This window comes from Zootoca vivipara, chromosome 13 (genome assembly GCF_965207765.1).
Source record: "Zootoca vivipara chromosome 13, rZooViv2.hap1.1, whole genome shotgun sequence".
Taxonomy (NCBI): Eukaryota; Metazoa; Chordata; class Lepidosauria; order Squamata; family Lacertidae; genus Zootoca; species Zootoca vivipara.
Genome location: NC_142596.1, coordinates 44,666,057 through 44,685,459, shown reverse-complemented (window position 1 = coordinate 44,685,459; position 19,403 = coordinate 44,666,057). Strand labels below are relative to the sequence as shown.

General features: G+C 44.7%; 2 protein-coding genes across 13 annotated transcripts in view; one reads left to right on the top strand and one right to left on the bottom strand.

Moving 5' to 3' along the window:
• KPNA7 (karyopherin subunit alpha 7) overlaps positions 1 to 19,403 on the bottom strand; it is a 43,895-nt gene that overhangs the window by 21,506 nt on the left and 2,986 nt on the right. For 5 of the 12 annotated variants that reach the window (XM_088656757.1, XM_088656749.1, XM_060282812.2 and 2 more), the window contains one exon: positions 12,057 to 12,222. The exons of 4 other annotated variants lie outside the window; for them this stretch is intronic. In XM_088656757.1, coding sequence (XP_088512883.1) covers positions 12,057 to 12,061 — 5 coding nt within the window. In that variant the 5' untranslated portion in view covers positions 12,062 to 12,222. Of the gene's footprint in view, positions 1 to 5,356; positions 5,377 to 12,056; positions 12,223 to 19,403 lie in introns of those variants that run through there. 3 more of the 12 variants (XM_088656752.1, XM_088656754.1, XM_088656755.1) reach the window with 2 other exon arrangements.
• Positions 932 to 19,403, top strand: part of MYH16 (myosin heavy chain 16) — a 71,086-nt gene continuing 52,614 nt past the window's right edge. Inside the window, exons 1-10 of the mRNA XM_088656748.1 lie at positions 932 to 6,632; positions 9,115 to 9,258; positions 10,032 to 10,188; positions 11,393 to 11,420; positions 12,200 to 12,296; positions 13,568 to 13,660; positions 14,616 to 14,679; positions 15,121 to 15,219; positions 16,053 to 16,156; positions 19,127 to 19,265. Coding sequence (XP_088512874.1) covers positions 6,423 to 6,632; positions 9,115 to 9,258; positions 10,032 to 10,188; positions 11,393 to 11,420; positions 12,200 to 12,296; positions 13,568 to 13,660; positions 14,616 to 14,679; positions 15,121 to 15,219; positions 16,053 to 16,156; positions 19,127 to 19,265 — 1,135 coding nt within the window. The 5' untranslated portion in view covers positions 932 to 6,422. The remainder of the gene's footprint in view (positions 6,633 to 9,114; positions 9,259 to 10,031; positions 10,189 to 11,392; positions 11,421 to 12,199; positions 12,297 to 13,567; positions 13,661 to 14,615; positions 14,680 to 15,120; positions 15,220 to 16,052; positions 16,157 to 19,126; positions 19,266 to 19,403) is intronic.

Genomic DNA, 19,403 nt, shown 5'->3' with positions numbered 1-19,403 from the left:
AGAGCACTGGTGGAGGAAAGGGGGGGCGGGGGAGCGGGGGAGCGCACCGCTTCCGGCACCATCAGGGAAGGGGGTACCATAGCGGCTGCCCCCACCGTGCTGGCGCCACGCTCCACAGGCGCCACACCATGCCCCTGGGACGCACGCCATGCCCCCTGCTCTCCGCTCCCAGGTGCCGGAGCATGCAGCTCGGCCACTGACCCACGTGGGGCTTTTGCCCCTTTAATAAAATTGTGCAGCAGCAGAGGGAAGGTCAGGGAAACTCGTTTGGCAAGATGTAGCATGTCTTCTGCAACTGCAGTTCGGTGGGCTGGCTAAACCAGCTGAGGTCGCCTCTTCTGCACTGCTATTAAAGGTACAGTGGCCCTGTTCTTTTTTGCTACACCTCCTGAGATCCCCATTTCAACCCAGCTATTAAAGGTGCAGGAGCCCTTTGAAGGAGCCTCTGGCAACCCTAGATTTATTAATTTTTCATGGAGTCAGGGTTGGGTCAGGAGCTGGATTTGAGAAGAAGGGGTGACTACAGGCAGTGGGGGCAAAAGGAAAGGAATTGGCAAATCAGACAATTTCAGTTTCTGAGTTTTCCAACTTTAAGTTTTGTTTTCCCAGGGCCGTCTTAAGCCCATCCAGCGCCCTGGCGCTAAGGTCCTTCCAGCGCCCCCCTATGAAAGTGCAGCACCAAAGCGATCATGCTGAGGCAGTCGCCCTTCTATGAGCTGGTGGGCTACAGGCAGCCCCCCCCCCCGCCTTGCTGGCCAAACCAGCTCCTGAGCGGCCAGACGGCTCCAGAGCCTCTCCAAGGACCCGGGAGTGCCAAGTGGACTGCAGCAGCAGCGGGAGGCCACCTCCGAGGACTCCGCGCTGCGCCTCCTTCACGTTTCCCCAGCGCTGGGTTCCGCTCAGTCAAGCTTCGCAAACAGCGCGCACACCACGGGACCAGCAAGAGCTGCTTGGGCGCTGTGCGCGCGCTGGTGGCAAAGCTCGACTGAGCAGAACCCAGCGCTGGGGAAACGAGAAGGAGGCGCAGCGCGGAGTCCTCAGAGAAGGAGAGAGACGCGGCGCAGCCTCTCAGCTCATGGAGCGCAGTCCTGGCCAGATCGCCGGAACCTTGCGCTCACTTGGCACCCTTCCAGTGCCCTTCCAGTGCCCGGTGCCGTGGTTCTCCATGCCACTAGCCTCTATGGCTAGGACGGGCCTGTGTTTTCCATATTTCCACATCAGCTTGCATTAAAAGAAAAAAAATCTTTATGAAAATTCATTCGCATTGTAGTGTGAATTTCTCTGGCTAACATACCCATTTTTGGCTTCCCATAATATAATGCGACCTTGTGCGCTATTTTCACCAATACATGTGCTTCTATGCACACTTTGCCTCAGGACATACCTTCCTGGGCACATGACAACTACGCTGGAAAATTTGGAGCAGTGTGAATTTCAAAGGACAGTTGCCTTTCAGTCCTCGAATTGGTTTGGATAGTGTGACCAAGGTGGGGTGGCCTTTAAATCTGAATGGAGCCTAATTTATCCCCCAATCCCTAACTACCAGGTATACACTCAAGCTGCAAGCATGCAGGCAGTATTTTGGATCTGCAGTGAGGGGGAAGCTTGATGACTTAGTCTTAAGACAACGGGTGGGCTTTTGAGGGGCGACTCCCAGGAAACTCTGCATCCTGTGGCACAATGGGTCGGTGTGTCTGGCTGTCAACCAGAAGGTTGGTGGTTCGAGCCCACCCAGGGACGGCTGTGGGCAGAATTTCTGCATTGCAGGGGGTTGGATGAGATGAGCCTCGGGGTCCCTTCCAACTCTACCAGCTTTCTTTGATTCTTTGAAGAGGGAGGGAGGATTGCAGGCCTTTTCCCTGATGGAGAAACCCCGGGCTGCTTCTGTAAATAGAAGCCCAAGAGAAAGTTCTGCCCTTGTTTGGGCCAATATCCAGCCTCTGCCATGGTGAGGACACCAAAGGGACTACAGTATTCCAGTTCCATGCAACAGCTGGGGATTAAGATGCCCCGCCAAAGGGGTGAGTCAGCACTTCTGCATTTTGTGTTGTGACTAATAAAATCTCGGCGTCTAAACAGGCACACCCACCCCTCTCTCTTAAAAGAACTGCACGAGACCCGCTTCCAGACTTTCCCTCCTGGTAAAGGAAGAAGCACCTTCTCCTGTTAATTTGGGCTACTAATTAGTTGCTGCCTAATTATAAAACTAATCCACCCTTCTGCTTGTCCCATCCGAAGCAGTTTTCTGTTCGCTCCATGCTTCCTAGGCATGGATCTAAGTAGTTCTGCCTTTGGCCTGAAAAAAACCCACTCTTTAGTGCTCAATCGGAACAAACGACATGGAAAACCCAATTGCCATTTGTTCTGTTTCAGCGCCGATCTTCAGCTTTTCCTGGGGGAAATAGAGTTGTAGATAAGCCCAGAAGGGAGCATTTTCCCCCTCACCTTGGACACTGTCCATTGCTTTGTGTGTGTGCAGAATTGTTCTTTTTGCTCATTTGCACATTGATGCACATGTAACCAAAACTCACACAATTGATTGAAGACGATGCTTTCAGCCTGTCGACAGCCCTAATGATTATTTATATGGCGGCAACAAGGTGCAGGGCACTTGGCAGAGTAACATCAGGGAAGCGAGGGCAAGGAGCCAGGTACAACAGCACCGTTGCAGCTCCTCGATGACCCTGCGTCTGCAGCCTAAAACAGTAGAGCGGCTGGAGGAGTAAAGGTTACCCAGTGTTTTCTAAGCGATGGATGCAAAGACAGTGGATAACTGATAAGCCCCCCCCCTCCCCAGGCCAAGGGTGGGGAACCTGTGATCCTTTAGGTGTTCTTGGACTCCAACTCTCATCAGCCCCAGTTCACTTAGCCAATGATGAGACTACTTTGGTAGTCTTTCATACTTTGGCACCTTGGGAGAGGTCAAAATTTGGTGCCCCCAAATGCATCTTCTCAATTATGGAACTGTTCGATTTTGTGGCCCCCTCAGCTTGGTGCCCTGTTCGGGGGAACTGCCTGCAGTGCCCTAAATCTGGTGTTGATGAGATGCTGGGAGTTGTAGTTCAGCAACGTCCAGAGGCCACAGGTTTTCCACCTCTCCCCTGGGCTTCAACTTTTAAATGTTTAATATTAAATGTTGTCTCAACAAAGGTCCGTATAGTTAAAGCTATGGTTTTCCCAGTAGTGATGTATGGAAGTGAGAGCTGGACCATCAAGAAGGCTGATCGCCGAAGAATTGATGCTTTTGAATTATGGTGCTGGAGGAGACTCTTGAGAGTCCCATGGACTGCAAGAAGATCAAACCTCTCCATTCTGAAGGAAATCAGCCCTGAGTGCTCACTGGAAGGACAGATCCTGAAGCTGAGGCTCCAATACTTTGGCCACCTCATGAGAAGAGAAGACGCCTTGGAAAAGACCCTGATGTTGGGAAAGATGGAGGGCACAAGGAGAAGGGGACGACAGAGGACGAGATGGTTGGATAGTGTTCTCAAAGCCACCAACATGAGTCTGACCAAACTGCGGTAGGCAGTGGAAGACAGGAGTGCCTGGCATGCTGTGGTTCATGGGGTCACGAAGAGTCCGACACGACTGAACGACTAAACAACAACAACAACAACAATTATGGAGCTGTTTGATTTTGTGGCCCCCTCAGCTTGGCACCCTGTTCTGGGGAACTACCTGCAGTGCCCTAAATCTGGTGTTGATGAGATGCTGGGAGTTGTAGTTCAGCAACGTCCAGAGGCCACAGGTTTTCCACCTCTCCCCTGGGCTTCAACTTTTAAATGTTTAATATTAAATGTTGCTGTATGAATCTTTTCATGCAAATGGAATAACTTTAAACATAGCAGGCTATATCTGAACCACTAAAATCATCCCCCTTTGGGCACCTGCTAAAATAATTCCTTCCCTGGAAAAGACCCTGATGCTGGGAAAGATTGAGGGCACAAGGAGAAGTGGACGACAGAGGACGAGATGGTTGGACAGTGTTCTCGAAGCTACCAACATGAGTTTGACCAAACTGCGGGGGGCAGTGCAAGACAGGAGTGCCTGGTGTGCTCTGGTCCATGGGGTCACGAAGAGTCGGACATGACAAAACGACTAAACCAGGGGTTCCCAACAAAATTTTCTCGAGGACCCCTCATCGAGCCGCTATTGTGACAAGGACCCCCATTAATTCCTAATCCTAAAATTAAAAAGTGAGAGCCAAATTAAGAGTATTTTTATATTTTATATTTATACGTTTTTTACAGTTACAACAGAGTACTCCATCAGTATACAGTTAGTTTTAATTTTCAGTTCTTAATGAGATGAGTTAAATCTGTCCTTTGAGTCCATTATTTCTGAAATATTAGGTTCCAAACTTGAAACTTTCACTCTGAAATCCGACCGCATGTCGAGCCGATTCCTATATTTGTTTTTCATGAAACACATGGAAGAAAATGCTTGCTCACACCGATATGTGGTTGCAAATGGAAGGATCTTTTTCATTGCCTTATCTCCAAGTTTCTTGTAGTCCTTGCGGCATACAGCAAAACTACTGCCTCTATCTAATTCTAGTTTTGTGCTAGACTCTGCTCATGCAGGAAGCGGCCAAAACAAAAAATCTGTTATCATACGAAATATATTTAATATATTTTTTATTCTAATAGGATCTTGAGGACCCCTCTGGCATAGCTCGCGGACCCCTGTTGGGAACCACTGGACTAAACAACAACAAAATCATTCCTGATTAGACGAGCCTATCCAGATGCTTAGAAAGTTGCTGTGAATCTTAATCTATCGGTATTCTAGTGTTTCAGCTTTTTGTATGTTTTAAATTAGTGTTTACATTTTTCTTGATTTTATCATTTTATCTTTTTGTAAACCGCTTTGAGGGTGTTTGGGTTTGTTTGTTTTTACAATCAAGAGCTGTAATATATTATTATCTCATCACACACACACACACACACACACACACACACACACACACACACATTTATTTAACCTACTATATTTTGTATAAATGGGTTCCAAATTTGTCTAAATAATTTGTCTAAATAATATATTTGTCTAAATAATATATTGGAATATATTAAGTTGCAAATAAATATATATGTATGTATAATTCTTATAACGATATAGTAGACCTTTCTATCTTTTTTTTACATTTTCAATTTTTTATCCTTATTCCGTGTTGTTTATTTTAACTGTTGTTTTGGAAAAAATTATAAGAAAACCAGTCAAGCGGTTTATAAATTTTAGGAAATAAAAAGATAAACCAAATGACTTCAATCCAAGCACTGGAATATATATGCATATTATGCATATTATCTCTCTTTTTGGTCTCTCCTCACTGCACTTGACATGAGCCACTCACTGTCCAAATCTGCTCTCACTCCAGCTTCCTTCTCCCCACTAGCTGACCCAAGTCTTCCCTTTCACCTGGCACAACAGAGCCTTGGCTGAAACGGTGCCTTTAAAAGAGAGAAATCTGCAAGGCAGGGCTTCTATTTTGGCCTCTCCTCCGGTCCCTCGAGCCACGAGGCTGTTTATAAGACACCCTATAAGGAAGAAGAGAAGGAAGAAGAAATCCCTAAGAAACTGAGGCATCACTTGATCTCTCCTGAGGGATCTGATCCTGGGCCAATCGGCTTCCCTTAAGCAAAGTCACCGGTGCTCATAGGGAGAAAGTGATATCTTCAAGACTCTCGCTGTTTGGGTATAAAAGAGACCAGCCAGTCTCTTGCAAACCAGGGGTGTCTCTGTGTCTTGTCTCTCTGGTAGGTACTCCCGGGCCATTCCTGGGAGGCGGCGGGAGGGAACTGTGGTACAGTCTGGATTGCGGTACAGGCAAGAAACTAAAGCATGAAGCCTTATTCTATTTCTCTCTCCATAGGGTTAACTAGTATTCTTAACACTGGTTCAACTACTAGTATTATTTACACTTATCCAGTAACGCTGGGGTAGGTGTTTGTGCTATTTTATTTTTTGGCTCTTGTTTTGATTAACCGATTGCGTTTGTTCTACTTCGACTGTCTTATTTCTTGTTTGGCAATATCCTGTTTACCGCTTCCAGGACCTTTGTGCCCCAAAGCGGTGTATAAATAAACCACACCATCACTTAAGTGTTGAGAGGCAGCGGCAGCGGCTGGTTCCCTTTGGGACTGGTAGGGTGGAAGTCAGGGAGACCAACACCAGGTGGCGCCAGAGAGAGTGAGAGGCAGAGCCAACAAATGGACCAATGGACCAGCCCTCTGCTGGTTGGAAAGAAAACATAGGCGGCTACAAGAAGAAATTGAATAGATCCCCTATTTATTTATTTTAACCTTGAGACAGTGTGCTGCTTTATATTTTTCCCCACCCAGGAGCCTACAACTCTCTTCCTAGCCTCTTCTCCTTCTTCTTCCTTCCTGCTTCTGCCTTGTGCCTAACCCCGAGCCAAGATGCCTGGCGGATACAAAGGAGAATGCGGGGATGATGTGGATCCTATGCCATTTCTGGCTCCTAGCGAGAAAGAGAGGATTGAGGCTATAAGCAAGCCGTACGATATCAAGAAGTCTGTCTGGGTCAAGGATGAAAAGGAGGGATTTGTCGCTGGAGAGATCCAATCCGAGACGGATACCCAAGTCACTGTGAAGACGGTGGCCAATCAGGTGACTTGGTGGGACGGGAGGGATGCTTTTGGGTCTTGCAAGGTCTTTGACCTGCTCTTTAGCAGAAGGAACACCTGGCAATGCTTTTGGAACTGGAGAAGGAGCATCAGCTGTGGGGAAGTGATGGGGCGGCTGGGCAGATAAGGAGATGCAACCCATTTTTGCATAAAGAAGTTGGCTATTTATGTAAAAAAGTAAACAAACCAACAACCAAGACTTTGGAATTCTGAATGCCATCCACTAAAAGCATATGGCTCACCCCAGAATCCTGGGAACTGTAGTTTGTGCAGCCCTGTTTAGGGAAGCTTTTAAGGTTTAATAGATTATTGTATTTTAATATCCTTCTGGAAGCCGCCCAGAGTGGCTGGGGAAAGACAGCCAGATGGGTGGGGTATAAATAAATTATTATTATTATTATTATTATTATTATTATTTGTGAAAGGTGCTAGGAATTGAACTCTATAAGGGACAAGCTACAGTTTCAAGGGCTAGATCTAGGCGCATCAAAGAAGCAATTCAGTTAAATGCATTGTAAATGTCACACAGGGAAATCCTGTTGGCGCAAAACGGGACTCCACAGCGCCATCTGGTGTCACAGTGTATAAAGTGCTTTATCTTTACAAATACAGTGGTGCCTCGCAAGACAAATTTAATTCGTTCTGTGAGTCAATTCGTTTTGCGAAAAATTCGTCTAGTGAATCCCATAGGAATGCATTGAATTTTTTTTTTGCCCATAGGAACGCATTAATTGAATTTCAATGCATTCCTATGGGAAACCGCGATTCGCTAGATGAATTTTTCACAAAACGAATTCGTCTTGCGAGGCAACCTCCGATCGCAAAACCCATTCGTCTAGCGAAAAATTCATCTAGCAGGGCATTCGTCTAGCGAGGCACCACTGTATATCTGAATTTCAATGCATTCCTATGGGAAACCGCGATTCGCTAGACAAATTTTTCACAAAACGAATTTGTCTTGCGAGGCAACCTCCGATCGCAAAACCCATTCGTCTAGCGAAAAATTCGTCTAGCAGGGCATTCGTCTAGCGAGGCACCACTGTATATCTGAGTCCCAGGATTCTTTGGGGAAAGCCAAGTGCTTTAAGTGTAAGGTAGCTGATCCATACTGTTGTTTAAGGTGGAATGTAAGCTTCCTGTCCCCGCACTAATTCACCTCCAAATCACTGCCTACCCTTCTCCTTCAATCCGGATTTTCTCATGCCCTCACCTTTCCGAAGTAAACGTAAAGGACCCCTGGACGTTTTGGAGTACAGTACTGTATCCCTGGAATGTGAAAATCCAGAAGGGGAAGGAGTAGGAAGGCAGTGGTTAGGAGGAGAATGTCATGTGGACAACAGAGAATGAATGGAGGAACATGAAGCTGATTGTCCACGTTAAACAACACTATAGATGAGCCTGGAATTGCAACTCAGTCAGGAGTGTTGAAAGCAGAGGATTAGATTATGAGCTCCTGATTTCTATGGGGCCAGTTTTGTTAGGATGCCTTCAAAACCAGTTTGCAATATTACTTGAGAGAGTTTTTCTAACTGATGATTGATTGATTTTATTCTCTGATGGTGGATTTTTCTGCTGCGTTCGTTCGATGGCTTAACTATCACTGTACAGTGGTACCTCTGGTTACAAACGCTTCTGGTTACGAGCGCCGCTAACCCGGAAGTAGCTGCTCCTGGTTGTGAACTTTGCCCCAGGATCTGAACGGAAATCGTGCGCCTCTGGCGCGCATGCAGCGGGAGACCCCATTACCGAAAGCGTGCCTCAGGATAAGAACAGTTTCGGAGCGGCCGCCGAGACCACATAACACCGGTCTTGAAAGATCTACATTGGCTCCCAGTACGTTTCCGAGCACAATTCAAAGTGTTGGTGCTGACCTTTAAAGCCCTAAATGGCCTTGGTCCAGTATATCTGAAGGAGCGTCTCCACCTCCATCATTCTGCCCGGACACTGAGGTCCAGCACCGAGGGCCTTCTGGCGGTTCCCTCGTTGCGAGAAGCCAAGTTGCAGGGAACTAGGCAGAGGGCCTTCTCAGTGGTGGCACCTGCCCTGTGGAACGCCCTCCCAACAGATGTCAAAAAGGAAAACAACTACCAGACTTTTAGAAGACATCTGAAGACATCAGGGAGGCTTTTAATGTTTAATAGATTATTGTGTTGTATTTTTCTGTTGGAAGCCGCCCAGAGTGGCTGGGGAGACCCGGCCAGATGGGCGGGGTATAAATATATTATTATTATTATTATTATTATTATTATTATTATTATTATTCAGCTTAAGAACGGACCTCCGGAACAAATTAGGTTCGTAACCAAGGTACCACTGTACTTTCAAATTTTCACCATTGATTTAAGCCCCTGCAGAAAGGGTGTGTAAATACCATTAAGTAAAGGAACATATACGTCACCATGTTTTGGAAATTTTGGGGGCTGTGCCTCGAGATTTTCGCTAAACTGTGACTTCTCCACCCACAGACGGTTACCGTTAAGAAGGATGATGTCCAGCAGATGAACCCACCCAAATTCTACCAGGTCAATGACATGGCCAACATGACCTTCCTAAACGAAGCCAGTGTCTTAGACAACCTGCGCCAGCGTTATGTCCTGATGAGGATCTATGTAAGTGAGAAGATGGGTGAGGGCATCTGAGACAAGCAGGCGCTGCAGAGGCAGTAGACTAGAGAGACAGGTAGCTCCTAGGGACAGACTTGGAAGTCAAGCTGCATGAGGTAGGAAGGATGTGTTGGCCCTCACCTTGGATAAAACAAATACAGTAGAAGATTGAAGACAGAGGGTGTCAACATGAGAACAGGGCCTTTTCTGCGGTGGCTCCCTGACTGTGGAATGCTCCCCCCAGAGAGGCTCACCCGGGCCCATCACTACATGGCAAAAACATTCCGGGCCTTTAGCATTACATAATCCATGACCTGTTAAATGTGTGAGGACTGTTATTATGTTTATTTTATTTTTATGCTGCGTATTATGTTTTTTATTATTATGTTCTTAATGTTGTGCACCGCCTTGAGATCTTTTGATAAAGGGCAGGATATAAATTGAAATGAATGGAATACACGCAGTCTGTAGATTTAACATGTGGAAGAAGAATGTACGTTTAAAGAAGGCTAGAAAATGTTTACTGAATACAGTATATGGGTGAAAATTGTGTTCGTTTAAAAACACTGGTAGCATTAAGATAAATCCAACAGTGTACAGTAAATAAGTTTTGGTAGATGTAACAATGGATTACTGAATGGTTTAGTTCATGTAAAATATGCAGAACCACGGAAAGAGAAGAAGAGAAGTCATTGATTTAAATTGAAACAACAACAACAACAACAACAACAACAACAACAACAACAACAACAACAATGGCTGTCTTGTGTTCTTTCCAGACCTACTCTGGCCTCTTCTGTGTCACCATCAACCCTTATAAGTGGCTGCCCATCTACGGATCCAGAGTGGCCCAGATGTATAAGGGCAGGAAGCGCACAGAGATGCCACCTCACCTCTTCTCCATCTCTGACAACGCCTACCATGACATGCTCATGGGTTAGTACAGAGAAAGACCTCCAGCCTCCCTCACAAGCTCAGAGGCAGGTCACATCCACTGCAGGCAAAATGTCCCCGGTTCCTCCTTCCGTTAGAGCTGGGAAGGACCTTTGGAGAGCTGCTGCCAGTCAGTGTAGACAACACTGAGCTAGATAGGTTGGTGGTCTCACCCAGTATAAGGCAGTTCCCTATGCCCAAGCACTGGTCCAAGACATTTTCCTAGCTGAGCTGACCAGCAGTGAAACGACCAGGGCCTCCTTGCACCCCTCCACTGGGTTAGAGAACTGTGGTCACATGACGCATCCCTGCAGAGTTGCATAGCCAGTGACCTCGAGTAGACAAAGCTCAGTGGTAGAGGATGTGTCTTGCATGCAGAAAGACCCAGGCTCAAATCCTGGCATCGCCAGGTAGGACTGGGAAAGGCTTCATGCCTGAAATATTGGAGAGCCACTGCCAAGGTGGTCATTGTAGACTAGGGTTTCCCAAACTTGGGTCTCCTGTTGTTGTTGGACTACAACTCCCATCATCCCTAGCTAGCAGGACCAATGGTCAGGGATGATGGGAACTGTAGTCCAAAAAAAACAACAACAACCCAGCTGGAGACCCAAGTTCAAGAAATCTTGACAGTGTAGACAATACTGAGCTCAGTGGACTAATGGTTTGGCTCAGTCTAGGGCAGCTTCCAGTGTTTCTGTAGACTGGGAAGACTGTAGGTCAGGTGCGCCCAAACTTTTTCCAAAGAGGGCTAGATTTGATGAGGTGAACATGCGCGAGGGCCGACCAAGGCCAACCTTCCACAACCTGGAGATGCCCAGATGCATTGAACCTCAACTCCCATCAGCCACAGTTGGCATGGCCAATGACTGGGGATGATGGGAATTGTAGTCCAGCAACATCCAGAGGGCACCAGTTTGGGGGGGGGAGTCTGCTGCAGAGGTTGACCCAAGACATTTTGCTTTCTGAGGGAAAGATGGTACTCTCCCTCATTCCATGGAACCGCCAGCTGAATCTTTGCTTCAGGATAGTGGCAAGCGGGATTGTGTCCTCCTGCCCTTCCCTGCCACCTTCTAAAAATCCAAATGTTAAAATTTGTGGGAAGAAAGGAAACAATCAAGCTGGAGTGACTGTAGAGCTGTCAATCAGCCCCATAGGAATTTTAAGAACCGTTTGGCATGATTTGTTATTGTTCTTCTTCCTCCCACAGAGCGTGAAAACCAGTCTATGCTGATCACGTAAGTGCATACATTTATTTATTTTTTATTATTGCCGCTGAAAATATTTATAAGCCACCTTGGGTTTTAAATCTGCAAGGCTGCTTACACAAGAGTACGAAAATGGAAGTGACTGGACTCAGCTAGCCTGGTAAAGAAAAAGCGATTTATACATGCTGTATATGCGATATAACATTGTGCCGCCAGAAGGTGATGTGGAGTCCCGTTTTTCTCAGCCTGTTTCCCCTGTTTTAAATTTACAGCGCTTTTAACTGAAGCGCTTCTTTGATGTGTCTTGTTCCAGCCAGAATCTTAAAATAACCCCGAATTAATAAAAAGGATGCAGCTAAAATTTCAACAAGGGGCAATTCATCTTCTTAGACGGGATGGGAGTCTTCTTTGCCTGGCTTAGGTTGGCATCTGAAAGACAGCAAGGAAGGAGCAAGGAAGACTTCCCCAGGGAGGGAGTCCTACAGCTTTGGTGCCAGCACCAAAAAGATCCTGCCCCTTTCACTATTTATCATACCTCAGACACTGGAGACACACAAAGCAGGGCTGCCAAAGAGGTTCGTAGCAATTAGTCAGAGGGCCACATTCAGAGAGATGGAATGAAAATGAAGTATCTGCCCTTCCCCCCCCCCAGGAAACCAGGTCTACCTCATGTGTGAACGACCTTCTATCGCGGGTTGGAGTTATATATATATATATATATATATATATATATATATATATATATATATGGATACTTTTCAGCTTTGTAGTCCTGATTTCTCCTCCTTTATCTCCTCTTTCACACATAGTGGAGAATCCGGAGCTGGCAAGACTGAAAATACAAAGAAAGTTATTCAGTACTTTGCCAACATCGGTGGCACTGGCAAGGCCTCTACTGATTCGAAGGTAAGAGGTTGTTTTTTTTTACTAGAATGAACTGGGGACTGTTGTCTTTTTCTCTTTCTGGAATTTTAATCTTTTTTTTTTTTAGATATTAAATCCCTCCACCCCAAAAAAGAAAACAAATCACCTCACAAAACATACATAGAAAATAAGATGCTTCCATATAATTGTGACTTCTGTCATCCCCAATATGGGTCCATCATTACCTTGTTGACTGCGTATTTGCATTTTTTAAATAAAAACTTAGCATTGATTGTCCATATTCTTGGTAGAGTTTTTCGTTGCAGAAGTTATTCAAAACATGCCAAAGATTTTATCTGAGAACAATGTTCTTTTAAATATGATTTAAATAAATCCCATTCTTTGTTAAAACTCTTGGTTTGTTTGATTTCTGATTTTCCCTGTCATCTTTGCCAATTCTACATATTCAAAAAACTTCACCTGCCATTCCAATTTAGCTGGTATTTTATCTCCCTTCCGCCATCTAGCTCAGGCTTCCTCAAACTTGGCCCTCCAGACGTTTTGGGACTACAATTCCAATCATCCCTGACCACTGGTCCTGCTAGCTAGGGATCATGGGAGTTGTAGGCCAAAAACATCTGGAAGGCCGAGTTTGAGGAAGCCTGAAGCTATTAACATTCTCGCTACAGTAGTTGCATACATAAATATCTTTCTTAATTCTTTCAGTATATCTGCAGCAATAACACCTAACAAAAAGGCTTCCAGCTTTCTGATGAAGGTTAATTTGAACATTTTTTCAAGCTCATTATAGTTTCCCCAAAGTATTTTTTTAAACTTTTTCTATTTCCACCACATGTGGTACATTGTTCCCTCTGATTCTTTACATCGCCAGCAAAAAATTGAGCTGGTTTTATACATTTTCGCCAACTTGCTTGGCATAATGTACCACCGATAGAACACCTTCATGTAGTTTTCTTTTAGCATATAGCAAGCCGTAAACTTTATGTCCTTTCTCCAAAGCTTTTCCCAAGATGCCATCTGAATATTGTAATCAAAGTCTTTAGACCATTGAATCATCACAGATTTAACCTCCTCCTCTAGCATGTCCCAATCCAGTAACAGTCTATACATTTTGGAGAGTAACGGTTGTCTTGTACCAGCTGAAATGCAGGCATTGTCTGGTATAATATATAAACGTTAGCTGTTGAGAAATCCCCCATGATAAAACTGTGTTGCAGTTGTTACTACAATTGATTCGTCCTTTTAAACCACCATCTGAAGGTGATTTACACATTTTTGTTTGTCTTGGTCAGGGGTCCCTGGAAGATCAAATCATCCAGGCTAACCCTGTACTGGAAGCCTTTGGAAATGCCAAAACAACGAGGAACAACAATTCTTCCCGCTTTGTAAGTACAAGAATCTGAAAATATTTTGAACCCTTGTCCCCTCCTTATTATGCACTGATTCAAGATCACCAGTGTCAAAGCAATGATTCTTCAACATCAACTTCGTTGGACTGGTCATGTTGTGCAGATGCCTGATGATCGTCTTCCAAAGCAACTACTCTATTCAGAACTTAAAAATGGAAAGCGTAATGCTGGTGGTCGACAAAAGAGGTTGAAAGACTGTCTCAAGGCAAATCTTTAAAAAATGTAGTATAATCACCAACAATTGGGAAGCACTTGCCTGCAAGCGCTCCAATTGGAGAACAGCCTTTACCAAAGGTGTCATGGGCTTTGAAGACGCTTGAACTCAGGACGCAAGGGAGAAACGTGCTAAGAGGAAGGCACGCTTGGCAAATCCACACCGTGATCAACTCTTACCCGGAAACCAATGTCTCCACTGTGGAAGGACGTGTGGATCCAGAACTGGCCTCCACAGTCATGTATGGACTCACGGTTAAAACCGTGTTTATGGAAGACAATCCTAATTGGCTACAAGGAATCGCAAAAGAAGAAGAAGAAGAAGAAGAAGAAGAAGAAGAAGAAGAAGAAGAAGAAGAAGAAGAAGAAGAAGAAGCACTGATTCACACATACATACACATCACTTGCTTGGTCTTCAACTAATGACCTAGCGCTTGTTGACTCTCAGTTGTCTACATTGAAGGTGCTTGTATCACTTTATGAGGTGGTAACAATTATTTCGCCCTTTGCTGACTGATGGCAGTTGCAGCCCAAAATGTCCAGAGGGCACCAGGTTTGGGAAGCTGACATAGTGTTGGGGCTTGGCAGGTCTCCACTAGAAAGCCATTCCACAAGGAGGGCACCACCACTGAAAAGACCATGCACTTGTATTGTCTAATCTTTCCTGGGTAAAGATATTGCCATCTCCATTGACTGATTCGCCTCTTGTTCTTCCCAGGGTAAATTCATCCGAATCCACTTTGGCAGCACAGGAAAACTGGCTGGAGCTGACATTGAGAGTTGTAAGTATCCAAGTTTGGCAAATCTCAACCCCGAAATCCATTTTTGGTGGAATTCAGCAGTAACCTGTTTACTCAGTGTATGTGTCTAAAATAAAAACTTGAATGGACATATGCAAATATACACAGGTTTAATCAATTGATCAACTAATGTATTACTGGAAAAATAAATTGAATAATTGACCAGATTTTTCTAATAAACTTGGTAAGGGTGCTAACAGGAAGTTACAGAATAAATGACGCAGAATTATGCAGGACTGCTCAACTCGCAGTTGCTTCATTTTCTTGGTCCAAGATTTTGATTCCCTGGTGTCAGAATTTAATGTTGCTTGTGCGTGGGATTGCAGTTCAGTTAAGTCATATCAGAGCAACAGAGTTGACTTCTGAAGTGTTTGGATGCCGTCTACAGTATCAGCTTAAGCCTGGGTATACTTTGTATTTCAGATCTCCTAGAGAAATCTCGGGTCATCTCTCAGCAACCTGCTGAAAGGGGCTATCACATCTTCTACCAGCTCCTCTCCAATAAGAAGCCGGATCTTGTTTGTATGAAACTTTCCCCTGTGTATTGGTGGGGGGCCCTGCAAGAACTGGGGCTGGGGGACAAATTCAGTTACCATTTCATGCCAAATCTAATCATGCACACATTCTAAAACAATTTGTAAACACAGCTATCCTTCAAGATTCTCCCTTTTCGGAATTTTGTAATGCAGTTACCCAACAAAACTATGTTTACAAAAATGCACTGGTTAGCAGAAAGCATACATTAAAAATCAACGTGTTAGTAAGAGAAGTCAGGATTTTTAAAGAAAATAAAATGGCATATAGGTGGAGAAATGTGGAGAACAGTATTTAAGATGGGGGGGGAATGAGAAATGGAGAGAAGCGAAATTGACAGATCCCTCCTTCCTTACCTAGGAGCAAGCCCCTTTTAAAATGGTGGGACTGGCTCCTGAGAAGGCATGGGTATGGATCACAACAGTGCTTTTTTCCTGGGGGGGGGGGACACAGGGTTATGCATACCCCTAAACATTTTGTACTTTTGTACATTTACTGTATTTATTTCCCCCGATGTGAACTATAAAATGGTGGTTTTCTTGAGTCAAAATGAGAGTACCCCTAAACATTTTTTTTTGGGGGGGAAGCACTGGATTACACCGTTAGGATGCTTTTAGACTAGATGGGCTGGATGAAATCTTCGTGGGAAGATGCTTTGTAGGAACTGGATTTTAGCAGGAAGCAAAGCACAAATTTGAGAAGGGGGAAAATGAGAAGCCCTAGCAAGAACAGAATGCTGAGCTAACTAGCGGGACTGATTCAGCAGGGTTCTTAAGAAAGGACCACAGTTTTTGAATCCTGACATTCCTTTTATGTGACAGCATCCTTGCTTTGTGTGCCGGACCCCAAGGAGTACCACTGGACAAGCCAAGGAGTCACGATTGTTGACAATATGGATGACGGAGAGGAGCTGCTTCTCACAGATGTAAGTTTGCAAAGGCAGCACCTGTTGCATTTTGTGTCCCCCCCCCTGCTTTTGAGTGCTTTATTGATTGAAAACTTTATAACAGAAGTGTACAATAGATACTATAGACAAAACGAGAAATGCAAAATAAACGGTTCTTCATTCTTTAACTAATGCATGCTTTCTACACCCGTTTGTGATTACATTTTTCAAGACCTCCGATCTTCCCCTTGCATTCCCGAATTAATTCCTTAAATATGTGCTTAAACTTTACTTTCTCCATATTATCTGACTTACTATAAATTTTATTTTATAGAATTGCCCTATTTATACACCAAAGCTCAATCAAAACCTGCCAACAAATTGATCTTTAGACAATGTTCTTTTACACAAACTCCATATACATTCCACTCTCTGGAAAAAATTGTTTTGTCTGTAACATCTCTTAGCCTTGCTGATAATCTCACCAGTTCAGCAAACTGTCTTATTTTATTTTGCCAGTCTGATTTAGATGGGGTATCCTCTCCTTTCCAACCTTTTGAAATTAGAATTCTGGCAGTGACTGTAACATACATAAGGACTCTCCTGTATTTTGGGGGGATTTCTTTTCCCATAATTCCTAGCAGGAAGGCTTCAGGTTTTTTAGGGAAGGAGCATTTGAACATTTTCTTAAGCTCGTTGTAAATCGTTTCCCAAATGAGCACCTGTTGCGTTTTGGATGTGGGAGGGAAACAGCAGCAAAAGATGGCAGCCTAGGAGCTATAAGCACAGCTCTGCAGTCTCTAGCATCGCTCAGATACATTAAGGAAATGAGAGGACAGTGGAGGGGAGTGTAACCATGTCTGCATAGGAAGCTGCCTCGTACCGAATCAGATTACTATTGCAGATGTTAATATTGTGCAGCTTGTAGCAACCGGATGGATAAAAACCGGCTCTCTTTTTTTGGAATGAAACATTTTCCAGACCCATTAGATATTATTCAAAAACTTTACTTGCAGAACTTTCTTCAAAACAGAACAAAAGCATCATTCCACATCCCACATCATTCCACAAAACATATCCCTACCTAGTCATAGGCTCAGCATCTTCTTAGGAATAAACTAACATACAGTATAATCAGAGTTGACAAACATAGCTTTCTCTCCCCCCCCCTCTCTAACACACACACACACACACACACACACACACACACACACACACACACACACACACACACACAGGCTCCCTTGGCCTACATTCCAGCCCCAAGACTATTGAGCTCCTGGAAAGGCATCTTACTCCCGCAGAGCCTGGGAACAAAAACTAAAGACAACTATCTTTCAAAGTGGATATTTGAAATTCAATACCTTAATCACCTGATCTAAGGTTAAACACTCACGTGTTAGCTAGCAGAGAACAGCAATAGTTAATTATCAAGCCATAAAGGAGCTCAGAGAGCCCTTTTTGCTGTACCTTAGCTTCAATGGAATCTTCCAGTTAAACCCTTTCAGCAATACACATAGGCATTCTCCATTTCAGGGTCAATTAAGCAATTATACTTAACAATCACTGGTCCACATACCTGAGCATTGCCTACAGCAGCAGTATCCAACCTTTTTAGACTCACAACCCACTTTTAACCCAAGCATGCACTGGGGGCCCTATTATTATTCCCCCTCCCCCTTTTGTCTCCTATTGCTGCTGCTGCAAGCCACCTTAGATCAGGATGTCACTATTTGAGGGTCTTGACTGAGCCACCAGTCAAAGACCAGTGGTCTACACTGATCCAGGTTCTCGGGCTGGAGTCTTTGTCAGGTCTTCCTGGGAGTGCCGGGGATGGAACCTGGGTTCTTTTGCATATAGAGGAGATGCTCTAGAACAGGCACCCCCAAACTGCGGCCCTCCAGATGTTTTGACCTACAACTCCCATGATCCCTAGCTAACAGGACCAGTGGTTGGGGAAGGTGGGAATTGTAGTCCAAAACATCAGGAGGGCCGAAGTTTGGGGATGCCTGCTCTAGAATGAAGCTACAGCTCTTGTGCTGTTCTCTACCTATTTATTTTTCCAGAAGCAAACGAGAATGTTTCTTTTCAACATGCCTCCGGGAGTTGAGGAGTTTTAAGCTGAATTATTCCAGTTTCAATGGTGGCGGTGACTGAACTGCTGGCTGTAATATCTAAATTGGAACGGGGGTTGTGAAATGCTTTGACACCTATTGAGAAACGGTACAACAATTTTAAAGAAAAAATATAGCCCCCAAGGGGGGGTTGTTATAATAGTTTTAAGGTCTCTCTCTCTCTCTCTCTCTCTCTCACACACACACACACACACACAGATATATAAAAGATAAATGTTCATAACTATATATATAAACCACATGTCTGTAACCCCACAGAAAAAAAGTCATGAACCAATTGACCTCAAATATTTCTCTGCAAGGTCAAAGTGGGAAACCTCCCCATTGTCTCTTTCCTCACAAATCCTGTCTTAAGGGCACATTTAAGATACGAATAGGGTGTGAGCCTGTGACCCGGCTCAGGAACTAAACATTTATAATTACAAAAAGACTGGCCAGGTTCCCCAGGTAATCCAGTCAATTAACAGGTAACCTGCCAGACAGGATAAAAACAATGCACCTTTTCTGTGATGTAGGTATGACATATTTGGGTGGTGGTCTTGGGCTACACCCCTTCTGTGATGTATCTATGATGTTTCTGGGGGCGGTCTTGGACTCCAGGGTGGGCAATTTAAAATTTGTATATAAGAGCTTGCTCACCTTTGTTCTGGGTCCCCGCCTCCTGTGTGTGTGGAGCATCCTGTCGCAACAGCTTTTAATAAAGATCAGGCTTAACTAGCCACTTTGCCTTTGACTAGAATTCTGGTCTGGTCTCTGTCATTTTACTAGCCAGTTAGGGCTTTCAATTGTGCTCTGCCGGAGGTCCAGGCTCCCTCCCGGAGAAGGACCCCTTTTAACTCGTATAACAGAAATGATAATGGTTTCTCTCTGCCAGGTGGCCTTTGACGTCCTAGGCTTCACTCAAGAAGAGAAGATAAGCGTTTACAAGCTGACGGGAGGCATAATGCACTTCGGCAACATGAAATTCAAGCAGAAGCCAAGAGAGGAGCAGGCAGAAGTTGACACCGCTGAAGGTAACAGAGTGGGGAGGAGCAGCAGGAACCAAGCGGCCATCGAAATGGGGAACTTTTGGGCCTTCTAGTTGTTGCAGGACTACAACTCCCATGGTGCCTGGGGCTGATGGGAATTTGAGTTCAACAACATCTCAAGTG